The sequence below is a fragment of the Trichosurus vulpecula genome, chromosome 7, assembly GCF_011100635.1.
Source record: "Trichosurus vulpecula isolate mTriVul1 chromosome 7, mTriVul1.pri, whole genome shotgun sequence".
Classification (NCBI taxonomy): Eukaryota; Metazoa; Chordata; class Mammalia; order Diprotodontia; family Phalangeridae; genus Trichosurus; species Trichosurus vulpecula.
In genome coordinates this window covers 159,452,447-159,475,772 of record NC_050579.1, presented here as the reverse complement: position 1 = coordinate 159,475,772, position 23,326 = coordinate 159,452,447, and the positions used below count along the sequence as shown (strand labels likewise).

The 23,326-nt window shown below is 40.1% G+C and overlaps 1 protein-coding gene across 1 annotated transcript in view; it reads right to left on the bottom strand.

Moving 5' to 3' along the window:
• Positions 1 to 23,326, bottom strand: part of SCML4 (Scm polycomb group protein like 4) — an 84,552-nt gene that overhangs the window by 42,446 nt on the left and 18,780 nt on the right. The window contains exons 3-4 of the mRNA XM_036769233.1: positions 15,554 to 15,754; positions 12,986 to 13,180 (exon numbers count right to left, since the gene is read on the bottom strand). Of these exons, the coding sequence (XP_036625128.1) occupies positions 12,986 to 13,180; positions 15,554 to 15,754 (396 nt within the window). The remainder of the gene's footprint in view (positions 1 to 12,985; positions 13,181 to 15,553; positions 15,755 to 23,326) is intronic.

Genomic DNA, 23,326 nt, shown 5'->3' with positions numbered 1-23,326 from the left:
CTCTATAAGGGTGGGGAACCTGCAGCCTCAAGGGCATATGTGGCCCTCTAGGTCCTCAAGGGTGGCCCTTTGACCGAAACCAAACTTCAGTCAAAGGGCCACCCTTGAGGACCTAGAAGGCCACATGTGCCCTCAAGGCCGCAAGTTCCCCATCCCTGCTCTAGGATGAAACACAACTATTTGACATTGGAAGTCATTTTCCATCAGGCTCTAGCCTATTTTTCCAGGCTTATTGCATGCACATTATTCCTCTTGATGCACTCTACGGTCCAGCCAAATTTGTCTTGTTTCTTCCTTGTACAAGATATGCATCTCCTGTGTCTTCTTTCCTAAGCTCTTAGAATCCGTAGTTTCTGTCAGAGTTTAGCTCAAGTGCCATCTCCTATCAGCCCCTGCCTGATTCCTCACCTAGCACTTGCTGGCATTTACTTATACATGTATATCTTGTTTCCCCTAATGGACTCTAAACGCCTTGAGGGTAGGGACTTGTTCATTCTATATTACCAGCATCTGGTATGTAGTAGGAGATTAGTAAATGCATGGTGAATGAATGAAGATCTCTATGTAAGCAAGAACCTCCTACCACCCAAGACAGTTCATTCTACTTTTGAATAGCTCTAATTGTTAAGATTTTTTTTTATTATATGCCTAAACTTCCCTCTTTACAACTTCTACCCATTGCTTCTAATTCTGTTTTCTGGAGCCAAACAAATCTATTCCTTCTTCCACATGACTGCTCTTCAAATACTAGGAGACAGTTTTCCACCGCTCCTTATATCAACTTAAACATACAAGGCCAGAGAACGTGGAGGTCCTCTCCAGAATTGTTATTGCAGTTGTTGTCATTGGTTGGTTGTTTTTCAGTCATGTCCACCTCTTTATAACCCCATTTGAGTTTTTTTTGGCAAGGATGCTGGAGTGGTTTACCATTTCCTTCTCTAGCTCATTTTACAGATGAGGAAACTGAGGCAAACAGGGTTAAGTGTCTTACTTGCCCAGGGTCCCACAGCTAGAAAGTATCTGAGATCAAATTTCAAATTACAAAGATGAGATTTCCCAATCCCAGGCCTGGAATTCTATCCACTGTGCTACCTAGCTGATAAGCCTTCTTATTGAAGCATTTAAGTATAGCACAAAGCTCCATGACATTTTTTAGATCAAAGGACTGTGATCCAATCTCACCTCTGATACTCAATTCTTTTTACATCTTTTAGGTTCCTTATCTGTAAAATGAAGGGGTTGGACTAGTTGACCACTCAGACACAATCCAGACTTCAAGCTATGACCCCATAATGTCCATTGCAGAGGTCAGTAAGCCAGCCTTGGTCTCAGTCAGCCTCTGGTCTGGGTAGAAAGGAATCTCTTGGTCAGAGAATGGGAGTGGGAGTTACTTTTTAGGCAGAGTACTTTGTGGGCAAAGGGAGGAAACCCAGAAGAGGAAAAAAACATTTATGGTTTTCTTCTTAATTTGCCTGTCTGGGTGGGGTTTCCTCTTCGGTTTGGCTGATCGAGGCCCTGGGTTTTGTTTTGTTCTGCTCCCTGCCCAGTTAAAGGCAATAGTACAAGTACATACCCTCTGAAGGGCATTACACATACAGGGAGTGCTTGCGTTTCATTTAGCAGGCCAGATTCAGAAGTCTAGATGACATAATGTTTCATTCCTACTGTGTGGTCTTGTGTACTGTTATACTTCACTTCCCTTGTCCTCAGTCTTCTCACCTGTAAAAGGACTTAGACTACTTAGACTGGTTGAGCTCTGAGGTCTTTTTTAGCTCTAGGTTAGTCCTGCACAACCTGTGGCCCACTAAATGATTTCCCATACATTTCCTCTACATTTTTCGCAGATGGCCCAAAATCCTTTGGCGGGCTACAGGTTGTATAGGTCTGCTCCAGATGGATGACCCTATGCACCTATGACTATCCCAGTAAAAGTGATGAGATAGGACACTGGGAAGCTGTGTAACCTTGGGATAAAAGCAAGGGATAGAAAATGAAAAGATTTAGCTCCTTATCCCTTCTCTGCTCCTGACTTCCTGTGTGGCCTTTACTCTTTTTTTTAATATTCCTTTTTCTTTCGGAGGGGGGAAGGCAGGGCAATTGGGGTTAAGTGACTTGCCCAAGGTCACACAGCTAGTAAGTGTGTCAAGTGTCTGAGGCCAAATTTGAACTCAGGTCCTCCTGACTCACTGCGCCACCTAGCTGTCCCATGGCCTTCACTCTTGATGCATCACTTTCCTCACTGGGTCCTGTGCTTTGTAGGCACTCTTTCCTGGGTCTTTAATGGTCCTGATTGGTGGTAGGACCTCTGCACTCATCTCTTCCTTGACCTCTGCTTTTATCAAATGTTGTAGCTAACTGGGATATATCCGGTTATGAATAGTAACCTCTCAAAAGTGACAAATTATGAGTAAAGGTGATGTGTAACCAGCTTAGGAGTGGACATAATCATCATTAGTATAAGAAGATTAACCCCAGGGATGCTAACTAGTTGGGGATAAAAGAAGACTCAGTAAACCTTTGGGGGTGGGGGAAGGTTCTCTACTTAAACCCAACCGGTGCCAAGGGCTAAAAGGCAGACAGACTACATGCCAGATTGAGTGAATACTTTATAACAGTGAACGAAGAACTTGATGGTGCCCAAGAAGACTTCCCTATTGAGGAGACTGCTGACCTCTGACCCTTTAGTGTCCAGTTCACACTACTGAGCTTCCTCTGGACTCAAAAGAGCAATCTGACATTGATTCAATTGTTTGGCCATACCATCGGAAGCCATCAGCAGGACTAGGGCTTGGGAGGACCACCAGAGACTTACAACAAAGGGTCTGAATGAACCACTGTAATGGGAAGTAAGAACACTAGTCTCAAAGGAATACCCTTTTGTATAGGATTAAGTACAAGCCCCTCAATCTGGTTTTTAAAGTCCTTCACAGTCTGACCACGACCTACCTTTCCAAACTTATAGTATGTTACTCCCCTTCCTGAAGTCCATAGTCTATCCAAACTGGCCTTTTCAATGTTTATCACTCCATTTCCAGGCTCCGGGCTTTGACATTGGCTTTTCCCTATATCCATCTCATCTCCACCTCTTAGAATCCTTGTTCCTTCAAACTTGGTTCAGGTACCACTTTCCCAAGGAAGGTTTGTCCTTGCCCCACCCTTAGCACACCACGCCCTCCCCCCAGCTGTCATCATTGGCTTCCCCCAATTTATACTGTATTTATTTTGTATGTTCCAATTAATGTGCCTATTTATGCACATTTTCTCCCCCAATAGAACACAAGCTCCTTGAGGGCAGGGACTGTATCACCTTGTGCCACTTTTACTGTTACCATATTTTTCACGATCCCATATGGGGTTGTGACCCACAGTTGAAGAAGCCCCTATCTAGACCAGAGGTGTCAAGCACAGCTGATGTAACACTAACAAGTGCTGCCTGAACTCAATTAAAAAGGAAATGGGTAATATTTAACAAAACAAGTAAAAGTACAATAAAACATAGATAGTGTTAGTGTGTGATTTTCTAAGACAATACACAAGCTACAGGGATCCTTATGTGCTATTTAGTGGCCCCTGTTTCTATTTGAGTTTGATATCACTGCTCTAGAGAGTCAGGGAATTATTGCCATTATACATCAAGAGGCTTTGTAGACCTCTGTAAAGAAAGCAAGTGGGAGATAAACTTCATTCTAAATAGAATCCTTGTAGATGGAGTTAAGAAGAAGGTAAACTGAAGAACACTTAGCTCTGCCAAAGTGCTCTTGTTATTATCATTATTATTATTATTGGTGCTATTAATAAACCAAGAGATTCACTGGGACATGACTTAAGGAGTACCTTGCAATAAGGAAAAAAATAATAAAACCTCAAAAATGACAAGTTCTGTGCCTCCCTACCACAGAGAACAAGTAGCAGAATGAAAAAAGTAAACAAGCAATTCTCCTGACTACTCTTAGAAAGAGGGAGTCAGCTACTACATTAGATATTGCTGTCTAGCAGCAGAAGCTGCTAACAAGTTTGGGGATGGCTCTTTATAGGAAAACACTGTGTTCTCCAGACCCATTCCATTTGGAACAATGTTTTGATTGCATGTACACTCAATCCACAACTTTCCCAGGGGTGACAGTCTTAGAAAATGGCACAAAAATAAAAAATGTAAATGTTAATAAATTGAACCTATGGGAAATAGGGGGTTAGGTTCCTGAGACCACCAAAAACTGTAATCTTTTGCAAGAGATTGCTAAAAATACACTTTCTGCATATGATTCTGTTGTAACAAAACATTAATTTTGATAATATGTACTTTTCTTCTAACACAGTAACCATGAAATAACCCATAAAATGCAGCACACAAAATAAAATTGGTAACATGCAAAACATTTTTCTTGCCAGTAATTCCCCTGAATGCTGTGACGTTTTATGCTAATATCTCAGTTAAAATAAACATTGATTTCAGATAATACTCACTTTTCATAACACATGGAATGTACAGTGCCATAAATATTGTTCAGCAAATAAAATTCTTAAAACTAAAACATTTTTTTAACCTGAATCTGACCTTCCACTGGGTTAAATGGCAGTGTGAGGATGTTGTACTGTATGCTAAACTGCTGTGAACCTCTCTGCCTTGGCCACTCTCTGAAAACCAAGGGAGAGATTGCTGGGACTTTAGTTGCTGTTATCAGAAGACATTGAGACTGGTAAGATCTCAACATCACCTCTGACATTTTGTCTCTCATAGCTGGTGAATGGCGTTGGAGATCATGAAGGATGCACCAGTTTGAAATAGTTATTTAAGATCCTTAAGGGTTTCTGAGTATGGGAGCATAGGAAAGGTGAGCTGATGTTTAACCTGGAGGCTGAGATTGGTGATGGGATAGGCAGCCTGGATGTTTCTAGCCAGCTGGTCAATTAGACTGACAGTGGCTGCAGACATTCTGGCATGAAGTTTATCTGATACCTTTGTTTTCTCACTAAGCCACATCGCTGATTTTGCATACTTGAACATAGAGCCCAAAGGACTTGCACTATGTTTTGGGGGCATAATTGCAACACAAATATTGAATTTTAAAGGCAAACAATGAAAATATGAAACAAATGCACTAGAAGCTCTCTGCCATGATAGGGTGAACGAGACCAACAAAGTGCCTAGTAGAATACCAGCAGCTCCACAAATTTTCACTCATCCCACCTCTCATTTTTTTCTCTACTATGCACAGCCAGAAATGTGCACCATTGCCAATTGAAAGTGAAAATGCAGTTACTAATTAAATCATGCGAATGCTTGAAATCATGAAAGTTAAATGAGCAAATGTTGAAGATTGACTGTAGATACATCTCAAAGTACTATGCTTCAGCCAATGACGGTAAAGGGACCAAGATATGCCTACTCCAGGCCAAGGAAAAGGAAACAGGCCTGTGTGGGGAGAGACATCTAAAAAGGCATTGGCTTTGGAAAAAGGGTCCTTGTCATCAGTAGGGTGATACTCTTCCATTGAGAGAGGGAAAAGTTGAGTTTCTTCTTCACAAGATCATGGAATAATAGATTTGGTTTTAGAAAGGAGTTCAGAGTCCATCTAATGCAATACACTCAATTTACAGATGAGAAAACTGAGGCCTAGGAAGTTGAGTGACTTAGGATCATAGATCTAGGGATCTCAGGTGCCATCTGGCCCAGTCTTCTATCCGGAAACTAAGGTGGAAGTAATGTGGCTTCTCCTAAGTCCCATAGGTGATAAGACAAGATTTGAACCCAGGTTATCAGACTTCAGGGCCAATGCTCTTTTTGTATACCAGAGTCAAAGGGTAGGCAATTTAAAAAAAAAAAAAAAAAGGAAAAACAGGCATTTGGTTTCCCAACCTTAGCGGTATAGAAACCATGAAATATCATCATTGCCCTGTGTTAGAGTCAATGGTACAGAAGCTAGAATCATAGGGTGATTGACTTGCATTTAAATGCGCATATTTAAATTCCAATATTTGGCAGCTAGGTGGAGCAGGAGTCAGGAAGACCTGAATTCAAATGTGACCTCAGACACTAGCTGTGTGACCCTGGATAAGTCATTTAATTCGATTTGCCTCTGTTTCTTCATCTTTAAAATGAACTGGAGAAGGAAATGGCAAACCTCTCCAGTATCTTTGCCAAGAAAATTCCAGAAGGGGTCACGGAAAGTCAGACACAATTGAAAATGGTTAAACAATTTTTAAAAAGCCTTTATTTATGGTAGTGGGGGTGGGGAGGATAACCTCATTGCCCAGTTTATAGGAGTTCTAATTGACAGCAAAAAAATGGATAATTAGCACAGCATACACAAAAATGTATCATAACTGAAGCCATTTAGTTCAGAGAACAATTAGGCATTTGTATCTTCTAGACTTTTAGTTCAGAAGTAAAGAGGTAAAGAAAAAGCAGAGGAGGAACAGATAGGACTGAGTAGGGATTAACAATGGCTCTAGGCTCCCAGAAAAAGACTAGCCATCACAGTACCTCACAAGCATTTATTTTATTTTCTATCTCTTGTTTCATTTCTTCTTTGTATATAGAAACTCCATGCTTTCCTTTCATTCTCTGCTCATAGTTATAGTTAGTTTTATAATATATAGATTTTATAGTTGTTATAGAGGCACCTTCCCCTTCTGTTGGGGGCTCCCTACATTTGCAATAATTTTTTATACTGGTCAGTGAATTCTTTAGTTGACTTGGGTCTCCAGCTTTAATTCCTGAAATGGAGCTTTGTGCCAGGGACAAAGGGTTCACCCCTTGCTGAGATTTTGGGTGGGATTTTGGCTCTCCTTGGTTTTATCCTGGATCACCTGGGTTCCTTCACTGACCTCCTCTTCCTAGGGTTAGACTATCTCCTACTCCTGGATGTCTGAGCTTTGCAGCATTAGATCTTCAGGGCCATCTCTGCTATCTTGAGACAAGATGCTAAGGGTCTCAGAGCCTCGGGGTATCTCTGTCCATGTTGGGGTGTCCACCTACACTGGTTGGTGCTATTCCCCAGGCTAAAGGCCTCATTTCAGGTTTACAATCTCTCTGAGGCATTCTCTGGGGATCTCTTGGCTTTTACTGCCTCTGGACAGAGAGCTCTGCGTAGCCTACATATATCTCTGGCCCTTCTCTGGTCAAGGTGAGAGGTTATGGGCTTGATTGTCAACACTGGAATTGCATTGTCCACCGACTCACTCTATATGCAGTGTAGGGGTAGAATAAGTCACCTGCTCAAGTTTTTTTTTAATTGGATTTCTTGATCATTATTCAGTCTGATGCAAATTCCAGGTTTTTGCTGGCATAGATGTGGAAGAGCTGGGCACCCTGCCGCCATTCAGGTAGGAAGGAAATAAGCATCCAGGCACTGAGCCAAGCGCTTCTACAAATATTTCATTTGATCCTCACAACAATCCTGGGAGGTAGGTACAATAATTCTTCCCATTTTACAGATGAGGAAACTGAGGCAAACAGCAGTCAAGTGTCTCAGCTAGGATTACACAGATAATCAGCGTCTAAAGATGTATTTGAATCCAGGTCTCTTGACTCCAGGTTTAGTGCTTTGCGCACTATGGCTCCCCCTAGCCACCTCTAGGCAACAGAGGCAGCCTCATTTTCACTTTTTAATCTCTTTCGTTCGTGTGCACACGCACGCGCACACACACACACACACACACACACACACACACACACACACACAATCTCTGATTTGTCTCTAGGGAGCTAAGTGGTGCAGTGGATAGAGCACCGGGTCTGGAGTCAGGAAGACTCATCTTCCTAAGCTCAAATCCAGCTTACTAGCTGTGTGACCCTGGGCAAGTCCCTTAACTCCACTTGCCTCAGTTTCCTCATCTGTAAAATGAACTGGAGAAGGAAATGGCAAAGTGTTCCAGTACCTTTGTCAAGAAAACCCCAAATGGGGTCACAAACAGTTGGACGTGACTGAAAACAACTAAACAACAATGACAAAAATACACTGTCTCCCTTAAATAGAATATAAGCTCCTTGGGGGCAGGAACAACTTCACTTTTGTCTTTGTATCTCCAGTGACTGGCACAGTACCTGGTACACTCGATAAGTGGCACTTAATAAATGCAGGTTGAATGCTTGAAAATTAAACATTGCCATAGGCCACTTGTAGCTTTTTAGACCTACAACAAGGAGTATAAAAGTCTAATATTCTAGAGCAAACTATGCCTCAGTTTACTCCTCCATGAGATGAAAGAATTCCTCTCCTTTTAATTAGTACTTTATGGATCCATGATTTTCACCCTTAAGGCTATATCTGCAAGGGAATATCAGATCTTTGATCTAGACCTGCTAGTCTGACTCCATTTTATACATGAGGAAACTGAGGGCCAGGAAGGCTAAGGGAAATATTTGAAATCATAACAGGTTCTCCAACTCTAGAGGGAATAAGTACCCTTTTCACCCTACCACCTAGCCTTTTATTTAATTTGGGGTACATCTTAAAACATGAGCAAAAGTTCCTCCCAAAGAGTGGCAAAAGGGATGAATGGGCACCTAACAACACTGCTCCCCCTGGTTCTGTAACCTAACCTGCCAAGTCTGATAAGGACCAAAGCCATCATGCTTCTTTGAACAGCACTGAATCCTGTTTTAAGAAAAGTTACGATCTGCCACCAAGGGAAAAGGTGTCCTGCCATCTCAGGTGCCACCCAAGAGAAAAACCTGGAGTCTTAGCTAGGGCTTTCAGGCTGGGAAGAGAGAAGGGAGAGAAAAAAAGAGGGAGCTTGTCCTTGTTAATGGGCTGGCTAACTGGCCCACTCTCTGTGCTGCACCTAATGGGCTGAGAGATTGTGTTGGGAAGTGAACTGAGACCACTGTGCCATTCTTACTGAGAAACTCACTGGAAGGCAAATTAGTTTTAGGAGAGTGTTTCTGAGCCAAATAAGGTTTTCAAGAGAAATGTGATTCCTGGACGATTTGAGCTGGTTGGCACCTTAGAGAACATATCAAACTCTTTCATTTTACAGTTGAGGGAGCTGAGGCCCAGAAAGGTTAAGTAATTAACTAGAGAACACTTAGCTTCTTAATAGCAGAGCCAGGGTGACAACTTGGTTCTCCCAGTTCCCAGTTCAATCTTCTAAATACTCCTAACTTTGCAATACTGAGCCCACATCTCTTCAACTGTCCTCTATTGCTTTAGAAGAGGACCAATGACTAAGGAGTGATGTCTTCACATGGAGGTGGATTGCATTTCAGTGGGGAAGAAAGAGTTGTGCAAAGTCATCAGCCTCACTCGCTCTTCCAGTCATCAAAGTTCAGTGGCGAGATAAACGTCCGGAGACTGGCAATAGCCTGGGATGTAATGGATCAGCTTGGCGTCTTCAATGTCTGACCAAGCTCCACACTTGCTTCAGGTGCCTTCATGACTGTTGGAACAAATCCATTCCACCACAGGACATCTTCACATGCTTGGGATTGACACCCCACCCCCGACAGGTAGGAAGTCCATTGGTTACCCTCAACCTGGTTTAGCCCATCTGCCAAGACAGTTTTACCAGTGTGTGGCCACTGTGCATGCTACAGCTTCTTGGAGCCACAGGCGAGAGGTGGGTGGCAGGTGAACACCAAAGGAGGATGAGCAGCCCTGAAAAGGTCTCAGCAAGCCCTCACAAGAGAGGTGCTAGTCCTTCCTTAACACCTCATACAGTCCTCATGTTGTCCAAAAAGATACTGACTAGCTGTGTGACCCTGGGCAAATCACAACCTCTATATGCCTCAGTATTCTCATAATAGCACCTACTTCCCAGGATTATTGTGAGGGTCCAGTGAGATTGCATATGTAAAGCATTTTGAAAAACCACTACATAAATGCTAGTTATTGTGAGAAATATAAGATGAGAAATATAATATCAGACTCAGGATTGTATTTCATTTTATTAAAATGTTAAACTGTTTCTTTTTATTGCACTATTGTGACTTGCCATTAATCTTCCATACACATACACCAGGAAAAGAATCCTTCCTCATAGCAAGTAGAGTTAAACAACACAGACACATTGACCATGTCTGACAGGTGCCCCCTTCCATACCCAAAGCTCACTACCTCTCAGCCAAGAGGAAGGAGGCATGTTTCATCACAGGTCCTCTAGAGTCAACATCAATGATTGATCTCAATTCTGATATGTTTGTGTTATTTTCCTTTACACTGTTTTTATTCTCTTGGTTTTACTCATTTTGCTCTGCTACAGTTCAAGTTAGTCTTTCCAGCTTTCTCTGAATTTCTCACATTAGTCATTACTTAGGGCACAATAATATCCCATTGCATTCATATATCATAACTGATTCAGACATTCCTCAATCAATAGACAGCCACTTTGTTTCCAGGTGTATGTGTGTGTGTGTGTGTGTATGTGGGGGGGGGGGGGATTCTACTTGTTTTTGCTACCACAAAACAGTATAACTATGTAAATATGCCTATGTATTTATAAACTCAACATGTACGCCACACATACATATATGCATGCATACATATACACACATGTATTTCCTTTATACGTGTATATATTTCCTTAATATATATTTCCTTTATATATACACATATGTATATATAAACCCAATATATACTCCACGTATACATACATATATGTGTAAGTATACTCAGACATATGTATATATTTTCTTTATGTGTGTCTGTATGTATATATACAAATATATGTATATAAATCCAATATATACTCTGTATATACACATAAATAAGCGTATCTATATTTGCATAAATATATAATATGGAAATATAAATGTGCATATATATGTGTGTGTATGTTAATACATAGATACATACATACATATATATTTTTTTCCTTTCCTTCTGTTTTTGACCTTTTGGGGGCTGTATGTGCATAATTGTGGAATTGCTGAGTCAAAGAATATGAACTTTTCAGTTACTTTCCTACTTTTCTTGACTTCAAATTGTTTTCCCTAATGATTAGTCCATTAATGGCTCTCCCTACAGTGCATTAGCATACCCTATCTTGCCACAGCCCCTCTAACATTGATCGTTTTGAGTTTTTATTATCTTGGCCAATTGGCTACAACCCTCTTCATTTTTACAAATAAGAAGACGGAGGCCCCAGAGAAGGTAAGTGATTTTCCCAAGGTCACACAGGCAGTAAGTAGCAGATTTGGGACTCGAGCCCAAGTCCTCTGAGGCCATCTCTAGTTTCCATTCTCCTATGTCATATTGCTAAGTGCTTGACTGAAATCCAGTCATACTATCTCCATGGCATTTCCTTTCTTGCCAGTCCAGTAACCAGAGGGAGGGAGGGCGGGAAGGAGAAGGGGGAGAGAGAAAGAGAGACAGAGACAGATGTGGGGGGAGAAGGAGAGGGGGGAGAAAGAGAGAAAGAGAGAGAGAGAGAGAAGAACAAGAAGAAGAAGAAGAGACAAAGACAGAGAGAGAAGAAGAAGAAGAAGAAGAAGAAGAAGAAGAAGAAGAAGAAGAAGAAGAAGAAGAAGAAGAAGAAGAAGAAGAGACAAAGGCAGAGAGAGAAGAAGAAGAAGAGACAGAGAAAGACAGAGAGAGACAGAGAAAGACACACAGAGAGAGAGAGAGAGAGAGAGAGAGAGAGAGAGAGAGAGAGAGAGAGAGAAATCTTCCTGGGGCAAGCAAACATTTCCAATCAATGTAATTATACTCTCAAGGGGACACCCAGTATGACAAGTGACTTCTGTAGAGTCTGTCCATTTAGCACTACTGTCCTGGAAATATCTGTCCTCTCTCTGACATGAGGAAGTCCAGCAGACCTGTGTAAAAATGCTCGTGGAGAAGAGGAGAGGTGGGAAGAGGCAATACTTTAAGGATTTTAATGAGAGAAGGAAGGAAATAAGCGTTTATTAATTGCCTTCTATATTCCAGACACTCTGCTAAGGGCTTTACAGATATTATTTCATTTAATCCTCACAATAACCCTGAGAGGTAAGTGCTGTTACTGTCCCCATTTATAGTTGACAAAACTGAGTTAGACAGAGGCTAAGTGACTTGCCCAGGGGCACACAGCTGGTAAGTGCCTGAGGATCTTCCTGACTCCAGGCACAGTGGTTGGTCTATCCACTGTGCCACCTACCTGATAGAAGAAAAAACTTTTTCTTCACTTTGTACATAGGAGATATGATCTGATTCATGGAATAGATGCTTTTAATGCCTATCTCTTTGCTAGATTAAGTAATTATCCAACCTAGCTTACTTAGGACGGTGAGAGTTCTTCATTCATATTGACAGTGAATCACAAGTTTCAATTATGGCTAATGTGAAAAAGCATTGAGAAGCAGGATAACGTAGAGAATACGTGTCTGGCCTCTGAGTCAAGAGGATGCGATTTCAAATTCTACCTCTCAGACTTAGTGATGGTGTGACCCTAGACAAGCCTTTAAATTCAGTGCCCTCAAGAACATCTTTGAGACTTGAAATAACAGAACTTTTAATGGTCTGAAATGTAGAGGGAGTCACCTCATGAGACTGAAATGAGAATTCTGGACTAAAAGTAAAGGAAAAAAAAATCCCAGTCATATTTGAGGGCTCTCCAGAGTCTATAGTTTAGCATCATAAAGACTTAAAATTATAATGTCAGTCCTCCAGGTACTTCTCGATATCTTATTTTTATTTTTATTTTTTTTGGAGAGGGGAAGGCAGGGCAATTGGGGTTAAAAGACTTGCCCAAGGCCACACAGCTAGTAAGTGTGCTAAGTGTCTGAGGACAGATTCGAACTCAGGTCCTCCTGACTCCAAGGCCAGTGCTCTACTCACTGTGCCACCTAGCTGCCCCCCAGGTACTTCTTAATCTAGGAAAACCACTAAGTGCTGAAATGAATACCCCAGAAGTAGATTCCCCAGGAGACTGAAATGGGTAGTATTAGCACATTAGCAGTTTGACTACAGCAAGAAATGCAGTTCTTACGGAAAGGCCCCAGAAGGTCCATGTCACCATCCCCATCCTTGTATACTGAGGCCAGCTAGGATGGGCCAAGGCCTACCTGACTCCATCCTCCTGTCCTCATAATCTGGGTTGTCCTCAGGAGCCCCGGGGTACTGAGGGAAAGGCTGGCTGCTGAAGAGGTTGTCACACAACAGGCTCTGACACAGCTTCCTCAGGAAGCTTAAGATACAGCTAAGGCTGCTCACCACCGGCAGGCTCAGGAGATGCTGTTTCCCATCAAAAGAAGCTGAGACTGAAAAACCACAGGAGACAGCAATTCAGAGCTGTGTGCATGGAAGGAGAGCTTGGGACAAGCAGCCTGGGAGGCTAAGGAATCAAATCAAATTAAATCAAAATGAAATAAAATAAAATTTAAAAGTAAATAAAATTGAAATGAAATAAAATTTAACTTAAATTTTTAAAAATAAAGTAAAATAAAAATAAAATGAAATTTAATCAATTAAAATTAAAAAGAAATGAAATGAAATAAAAATTAAATTTAATTAAAACAAACAAAATAAAGTCAAATAAAATAAAATAAAATTTAATTAATTAAATTAAAATTAAGTAAAGTAAAGTAAAATTAAATAGTTTACTCCTTATCTTGTTTAGAACAAAGCCTCCCCACCACTTCCTGGGCACCTCCTCACCATGCTACCAATACTCTGGCCACATCTCCTTCCCCACCCCACAAACCCCTACAGCAACCCTGGACTCTTCTCCTTTGTTCTTCCAGCTTTGATAGATGAACTTTCTACTTATCTTCCTGGGAATCAGGACTCCACCCACACCATCAAACCTGTGCAAATACTCTCTCCCCTTTCTAGTTACTTTTTATTTGTTATCTACACCCACTAGAATGTAAGCTCCTTGAGGCAAAGACTGTCTTGCTTGCTTATATCTATATCCCCAGTGTGTGGCACAGTGGCTGGCACATAATAAGCACTTAAATGCTTCCTCATTCATCCACTTATTTTTTTTGTCCTTGTCACTCTAGCCATCTATCCATGACTGGTGGCAATGGAAAGGCCAAAGAAATTGGAATAAGAGCACCTAGGTTTGAATCCCAAATTTTTATTTATTACTTGGGCGACCCTGGGCAAGTCCCTTAGTCTCTCTGAAAAAAGGAGCCAGTCTCCCTTGAGACAGCTGGTGGGGAATAGGATTGCTTACATCTCACACTTCCTGGCCAAGTTGTGTAACAACTTACTGGCCTTGATATTCCTAATTCTAAGTGTGACATTTATAAAGTTCAAGAGACACCATTTCTTCTTTTAACCATTTTATTAATAAGGCTTAGCATGTTTATTAATAAAAAGATGGTCATTTGTCTATCTCTCTTAGACCAAAGACCCCTCATGGTGGTGGGCTCACAGTTGATATGCCCTTTTAAGAGTAGGTGTTCCTGAGGGTAGCAATCAATTCTGATTGGTTAGAAATGAGCGAGGATGAATATTACAATGAGAGGCTAAGCTATATTACACTGAGAGTCTTGGGTCACCTAAATCTTGGTCAAAGAGACTTATAGATTTCCATATCACCTGTCTGACAATGATCAATTAAACTCAATGAGCATTTATTTGGCACCTACTATGTTCCATGCTCCAATCTATGTGCTAGCACACACCAGCGGGATTAGGCCTGCAAGTTTATTTCCCTCCACAGATGTGCAAGCACTTAAGGAGCAAGACATTAGTGAACGTAATAGAAAAATTGAGAACACAGTGTAACCTTTGGAAGGATTGAGTTTATAGGTTTATAGAGGGAAGTCTCCATCTGGGTCTCTTTCATAAGCTTTCATTCTAAGCCCGTGAAGCAAAGGAAGATGTAGAGATGCTAGAGAGAAAAAAATTTCACAAAGTACACAGAATTGAAGGTCAACTGTATTAATGACATGGGGGTAGAGGAAGTTGGGGATGAGTTCATGTGGCAAGAATAGCATAAGAGGTACACAGAAGAAACAGATAATCCAACAGTTAATGCAATTCAATATATTTGGCTTGAAACCCTAGTCAAAGAAAAAACTCAGTAAGATAAATGAACGTTCCCATGGGGTCAAGAGGCTCTTTTTCCCTTGCCCTGCTATTGGTCATCCAGGAAGGAACAGATGGACAAAATGGGAGATGGGTGGTGGAGAGCAGACTTATATGGGGGAAAATAATCCAAAAAGGAAAGAGGCTCATACAATTTTAGATGGAGAAGGGACCTTAGAGATACAGAAATCAAATCAGATAATGCCTGTATTGCACTTTACAAACCTAAAAGTGCTATGTAAATGCTAGCAATTATTATTTGTCTAATCCTCTCATTTTACAGATGAGAAAATTGAGTCTCAGAGAATTTAAGTGAAGCAGTAGTAGAGCTGAGACTGGAATATAGACTTTCTACGTCTCACTTCAGGGTTCTGACAATCTCCTTTAGCTGAGAGGTAACCTTAAGCAAACAGTTGTCTTTAAGCTATAGGGCCTCTCTCCTATTTTGATGGAGGCAAGAATCATTTGGGATTTCAGAACCTTTGGACAGGTCCTAAACCATCACCCACTAGGCTCTGACCCCGATTTTCCAATTGTTGGGAAGTCCCCCACTTGTTAGCCTCCCAACACTCAGTTATCTTCCAGAGTCTTACCAGACACCATCTCACCACCATATCCCTGCTTGACCAGGGAGAAGACTGTCTTTTGCTGGTGTGCACAATCAATGCATGCCTGAACCGCCTGCTGCAAGACTGCTGAGGGCCTCTCAGGCCCAAAGTGCTCCGGGAGCTGCTGTACCTTCTTCCTTTCCAGGTATGGCCCCAAGTTGGCTTGTTTGTTGATATAAATGCAAACTGCAGAGACAAATACCCAGCACCAAGTGCTTATTATGGAACACTGGGGATCAGCTCATGTTGAGGGTATCCCCCAGGGTTTCACTCCCTCTTCTTTCCTTTCTTGGCTTAGGAAGTACCACTGGCAATCCTGGAATAAGGACTTTTCTTGGAGGAGCAAAAGTGTCAAGCCCTCCAAAGCACTAGGGCAAGCACCCAACATTACCTCCTGAGTAGAATGATGGAGGGATAAGTATAACTGATATTGTTGTCAACCCTTCCATGAAGCTGAAACTTCAGCCTCAGTGGCTTTTTGTCACAGAGCTCAGTGGCTGGGACCATACTGGAATCCAACAACCTAACCCTGTTTATTAATTCACTAGGATAATGGTCCTAAGCCTCTAATATTTAAAAGGTTCTGGTCATCTTCCTACTGCATGTGCAAATAAACACACATTCCCTTCTTTCTTCTCCTATCCACCTCAGAGTAAAGTGGCTCCTTTTTGATGACTTTTTCTTTCTTAAAAAAAAGTTTTGAGGTCACCCCTAAATGTCACAAATATTTATCAACAGAGGCCTATCTAGTAAAAATACTATTTACTCATATCTTCAAAGAAAAGGTATGCTTACTTGCTCTTTCTAGTCCTTTATATAACCAAGGGGTGACTTCAGGAGGGTGACAGCCACCATCCTAGAAAGGATCTAAAAGAATAAAAACCACTTGAGGGCTGGGCTATTTTTCAGTTTTGACTTTGTGACCCCAATACCTGACACACAGTGGGCATTTAATAAAAACTTATTTGGTTGGGCATACAAGGTATAGTTTTCCCATCTTCTGCAGGCAACCAAAAAGAAAATCAATCACCGGGCCATACACCAGGACCTGGATTTGGCATTTACTCTGACATATTGTAGGAAGTTAGTTTGTTTTTTCACCATACCCTATTTGTCATTGGTATAAGTGTGCCTGCTGCCCAAGCAATCCCTGCTGTACTATTTCTAAAGGCTAGGGGATGGGGCAGGGTTTCTCAGAATCACAGTCTAGAAAAAGAAAAAGGAACCATTCTGCAAAGTTTTGCCAGAGGAACTGAAATTCATTCAACTTCTATTTGTTCAATGAGCATTTATTAAGCATCTACTATATGCCAGACTGTGCCAACTTCTATGGAATGATAACATCATTGAGGTCATGCTAGCCTTGTAGATTTAACTGACAGATTTGGCAGGTAATCTTTGAGAAATATGTCTGGTGTAAAATGTTATTTTTTGCCTTCTGGGGAGAAGGAAATAGTGAGTTAGCAGGGAGGGATATAGTAGGGATAGGGTGGTGGTGATGGTGGGAAGGAATACCCTTTGTAGCAGAGGAGATTTTCAAGGACTATTTGTTCCTCTGGAAGGAACAAATAATAATGTCCAACCACATGAATACATGAAGGATCAGATGATCTGTGATCTCCTTAATGTGGTAGTGGGAGCTACCAGTAGGGAAATTCCCTCTATCAATCAGTGGATAAACAATTTCTCTGTGATTAATGAGTCCTCAGATGTTGCTTGAGACCTCAACAAGGTTAATTGGTTTGCCCATGGTCACACAACCAGTAAGTATCAGAGGCAAGATTTGAGCTCAGGTCTTCCTGACTTCAAAACGGTATTCTAACCATTGTACCATTCTGCCTAATTTGCCTCTGTCTATCTATCTCTCTAATTAAAAGGTAGAAGCTATTGGAGACTTGGAGAGAACAAGTGACTATGGTGCTCTTTTCTCCCTCCGTTTTTCCCCATTCAGCACCTAGGACAGAGCCTTTGCTCCCAGTCATTGTTTAACGAATGCTTGTGGGATGAATCACTTCAGTATCTTGGAAGAACAGGAATCAGAACCTCTTCCAGTTCAAGGATTCTAGGTCAGTATTGAAACTATCTGCTTTTGTGCCAAAAAAGAATATAAAATGATATCACTCCGCCCCTCTCCATGACATGGCACATTTTATATTTTTATATATAAATATGTAGTTTATACATAACTATAGACATTTTGTATATAAATATATAAAATATATTTATATTTTTCTGTACCCTTCATCTTGGTGCACCGGAGACAAGAGCCTCACTAGCTTTTCCTTTACTGAAGCTCTGACATTGGCAATAGCTTTCTCAAACTGTATATCTTCATCTTATTTTTAAAAATTAAAAAGTTATCAATGACTTTTGCTTTTATATCACAGTCATTTCCAGATATAGCATTCCCCATCTTCCCTTCCAATGAACTAACAACCAAAACTAACCAACACAACAATTTTATCTGATAGAGCATTCAACATTCTGCACCCATAGTTACCCACCTGTCCAAAGAAAAGAGATTTTGCTTCAAAAATTAAAAGTGAATCTTCTCTTCAGAAGACTATGGGCATATGTTCACTTTGTTCTCTATCTCCCTAATTTCCTTATCATTCAGCAGAAATTTTTGGTTGTCTATCAAAGAAATGTACACAGGGTCTGTGAGACATACAGGTTTCCTATAACTAGGCAGAGCACTTCACCTTAGTCAAAAGCCTGTACTGATTTTGAGTTAAATGGAGACCCTTGAAGCTTCCATTAGCTTGAAAGAGGGGATTGAAATCAGGACCAGATTAAAAACTATGTTCTTGAAATTAGCACCTGAACTTAGAGCATCCCCAGAGCGGGGGGAGGGGGGGTCAGTGGATGGGATAAAGATGGTAAGAGTTCCATGATTGGACTCCTTCTAACAATACTGTAAAAAGAAAGTTTAGACAGAGAGCACTCTGGTCAATCTACCCATTACAGAGAGTTTGCCTGTAGAGGATACTGCTGAGATGAAAGTCAAGAATGGGAACTGGCTCTTTGAAAGGGGCCTCAAGTAATCCTTTGAACATAGTATAGGGGAGACAAGTGTAGGAAGTAGGAGGAGAGAAGAAAAAGAGAGAGAAGAGGGAGAACAACAGGGAGAGGTAGTCCTATATGCGTCCCAGAGTGTAAACATCTAGAGAGAAGAATTATAATCTTCCTAGGATGGCACAACTAGGGGAGGGAAAATGAAGTTTTTCTCCAGGGTGCTGACTTTATAGGGTGCTGAAGAAACTGCAGAATTTTGCAACATATTGGAAAAAAAGCATTAACTAAAACAGGAAACTACCAGATAGTCTATTTCTTCATGGTCCCCACCCAAAGGGAGCATGATTCCTTAGCTTACAGGCATGATTTTGTGCTACTTGCCCTAAGATGAGTCTTCCTGACTCCAGGCCTGGCACTCTATCTATTGCACTACATAGCTGCCCTGTGTTTAAAAAAATGTTGTTCAGTTCCATCTGACTCTTTCTTATTCCATGTCAAGTTTTCTTGGCAAAGATGCTAGAACGGTTTGCCGTTTCCTTCTCTGGTGCATTAAGGGAAACAGATGTTAAGTGACTTGCCCAGGGTCACCTAGCTAGTAAGTGTCTGAAGCTGGATTTGAACTCAGGTCTTCCTGATGTCAGGCCCCCTACTCTATCTCTTGAGCCACTTAGCTACCTCAGGTGAAGTCTCATCTGTCTGCTACCACTGGAAAGAGCCAGAGATTGACTCAACAAACAGAACTTAGCTTTTGATGTCTTTTTAAGAAAAATAGTGGTGAGGTAGATACATTGCCAACTTAAGAGTCAGGAAGACCTGACTACCCTGAGCTATGCACTTAATATCTGAGGATAATAGCACCCACCTCCCACAGTTGTTGTGAGGATCAAATAAGATAATATTTGTATAGTGCTTTACAAACCTTGAAGAGCTACATAAATACTAGTTACTTTTGTCATTATTATTATGCATTGTGAGAGGTGTGCAGCAAGCACTGTCAGACCCCCATGGTAGAACACAAGAAAATGAAAGCTACCTCTATCCCTAGAAGGTTTCTGGCAAGTTTGGCATAGTAGCCAGCATACTAGCAAGTCTAGCATATGCTTCAAGGAAGCTAGGAGGCACCCGCCAGTTTTGAATGGCTTATGGAGACTATAGCTAATACGTATAATGAATTAATGAAAACTGAAGTGACCAAAACTGGAACAATGTATACCATAACAGCATCATTCCAAAAATGATCAACTTTGAAAGATTTAAGAACTCTGATCAACACAAGATCAAACCAGGATTTCAAGAGACCAATGAGAAAAAATGTTCCTGCCTCCTCAAGATGCAAAATAAGACATGCATTTTTAGACATGGGGACAATACTAGAATTTGTTCTGCTAGACCATTCATGTTTGGTACATGGATTTTATGTTCTTCTCCTGTTGGGAGGTGGGAAGGAGGGAAAATAAATGCTTTTTAATTGAAAAAAAGTTATTAAAAAAAGAATAGTATTGATACATAAATTACCTGGAATTTCCTTGTCTTTGAAAAGACATTGACAAAAAAAATAAGGGAAAGATCTGAAATGGTCCATTGATAGCATCTTCTTTCTAACTTACAGTTTACAGAATCATAGATCTCAAGGTGGAATGAATCTCAGAGGCAATCTAGTTCAACCCCCACATTTTGGGATGCTAGTAAACATCAGAGGCAGGATTTGAACCCAGGTCCTGTGTCTCCAGAGGTTAAGCTCTTTCCACTGCTTCCTTGTTTTAGGAGCCTGTGGCACTGAGGGGTTAAATATCTTGCCTATGATCATGCATCTAGTATGAATCAGACATAGGAACTGACTCTAGATCCACTTGATTCCAAAGTTGACTCAATAATCATTATGTACCATTACCTTTCTCTAAGGCCATATAATAAATCTATATTATTATTATTAATATATTAATCATTATTACTTCATAATTTTCCATCTCTGAAGAGCCACCAGAAAGGAAAAATGTGAAGTTGATAAGATGTCATCATCCTTCCTTTTCTATACTCTTTCTTCATTTGCAATTTTTCTCTCCTTTTATCCAACCCTTTCAGGAAGTATTGTTTCCAATAAACAAATACTCTTCTTTTGAAGAAAACAATCTGAAAAGCTCACACTAAGCTACTGATGAAAGGACTCTCTATCCCATAAAAACTGCCGGGAAAACTGAAAAACAGTTTGGCAGAAAATTGGTTTAGTACAGCATCTGGAACCATGTGCCATTAAATTAACTTCCAAGTGAATAAGTGACCCAAATGCACAGTATTCCTCTATTAGTTATATTCTTTTATACTTATTTAATTTCATAAAGTGTGAATAATACACTTTTAATTTTAATTTTGTTTTCTGGAAGACACTTTCTCATACCAGTGAATTGGTAAAGGAGATTCCCCCTTGTTTGGCTACCTCAGTGACCTGATTTATATACATTTGACTTCTTTTGTGGGGTCACAAAAAACTGTGATGCATGCATCAAAATCTCATTCTGAATGATCTTAAAGCTAAGATTACTGACGCAACTATTTCAGTCACTGAGCAGCAGCTGAAGAAAGTTTTTACAAAGTTCAAAAATCAATTAGCACAACATATAGCACAAGATGGTGGTTATAGTGAATTTTAAAAAGAAATATTAACATCTAAAATTGAAATAACTTCTGAAGGCAATTTTTTGTATATGATATTTAGACTCATGCAGATCTTAAAATTTAAAATGCACTAAGACTTTTGGGATACTCTGTATAGACAATCACAGCTTTTTTCCTTCTTTTCTTTTTATCTCCCTTTTTTTCTTAAAGAGGACATACCTTTCACAACTATGACTCACAGAATAATTATCAACCAAAGGAAGTATAGAGTTTATCTTAAAAAGAGAAGATAAATAATTTTGACTAACAGAAGTTAAAAAGCTTTTGCACAAATAAAACCAATACAGCTTTGTATCAAATATCATTCATAAAACTCTAGTCTCTAAGATATATAAGGAATTAATACAAGTATATAAGATCAAAAGCCAATAGATAAGTAGTCAAAAAATAGTTCTGAAAACTATGAACAACCATATGAAAGAGTGATCCAAATCACTAGTAAAGAAAGGCAAATTAAATCAACTCTGATATTTTACCTCACATTCATCACATTGTAAATGACAAATGTTGAAGGAGCTACGAGACACACTGATACACTGTTAGTGAAGCTGTGAATTGGAAAACAATTTGGAATTAAGGAAAATGGCTAGATTGTTCATCTATTTTGACCCAAAGTTCCTGCTACAGATACCCCAACAACAAAATATTCATAGCACCACTTTTTGTAATAACAAAAAAACTGGAAACAAAATATCTATCTATTAATTGGAGAATGGCTAAACAAACATAAATATAATGGAATATTATTAAACTGTAAGGAATGATGAATATGAGTAATTTAGAGACATATGGGAAGATATATACTAACTTCAGGGTGAAGAAATCAGAAACAAGGGAATGATATATCCAGTAACGACAATAATATAAATGAAAGTAACACTAAAATTAAGCTTAATCTGATCATTATAACAGCCAATTATATAACTACATGGAGTTATAAATGATAAGTCTTATCACTAGAGAAGAAATGAGAAAGTATCTTCCTTCTCTCAAGGTAAAAAGGTAGGAGACTACAGATACAGAATGTTACATACACAGTCAGAAGTGTTCACTGTGTCAATAGGACTTACTTAACTGTCTTTGTTTCACAGGAAGTATATTTCTGGGGTTCGGGTGAGGAAGAGGACAACATAGTATATCTAGAAATGACTGTGATAGTAACACAAAAGGCATCAATAATTTTTGTTTAAAAAAGGAAAGAAACTCACACTAAAGTCTCAGGGCCTTGTATTTATGCAATTGTAGGCCTGTTGTCTGGTTTTAAAAGATCAATACAAATTAATCAATTCCTGATAATAGAATTTTCAGCATTAGTGGGGGAGATATTTGAGAGTAGGGACTTCCTAGATAATATCACATTATAGGGTCATAAGATAATAATAAATTAAGTATCTGAAAGGATCTTAGAGGCCATCTGGTCCAAATCCCTCATTTTAGGCATAAGGAAACTCCAGTTGACTTGGCTAAGGTCACACTGGTAGAAAGAATCAAAGGCAAGATTTGAACCTAGTCCTATGACTCCAAAGGGAAGGTTCTTTCCACTGTACCATGTAGTTTCTCAAGCCCTATCATGGTTCATTTTTTTTAATCTTTGCCTCTCTCTAACATCTAGCACATAGCAGACATTTAATAGATGCATGCATTCATGCACGACTGACTGAAGTGGGTCACTTTATGTTTGATCCCTTTTCTAGCCTTGATTTCATATGAAATCTATCTCAGAGTACATCCAACTTCAGGACTGGTGGCAGGGAGATGGGTTTGTAAAAAAAAATACTATACTAGGAAATTAAAAATATGAATGTACAGAAGATGACATTGATGCTTTAATGATGAACCTTCTTAGTATTGGTTCAGAACAAGTCTGACGACAAAGAAGCGAAACAAGGCTTTCTTTCCATGCTCTTGCCTCCCTCCCTTCCCCCATTAATGCGTTCAGCAGGGCCATAGGTGTTCATCGAAAACCCAATAAAGAATGCTTCGAACCTCAAGACAGCAGAGGGCGACATATCTGGTCATCATAGATTTCACTTGGCTGACAGAGATAACCAACTCTTCAGTCACATGGAT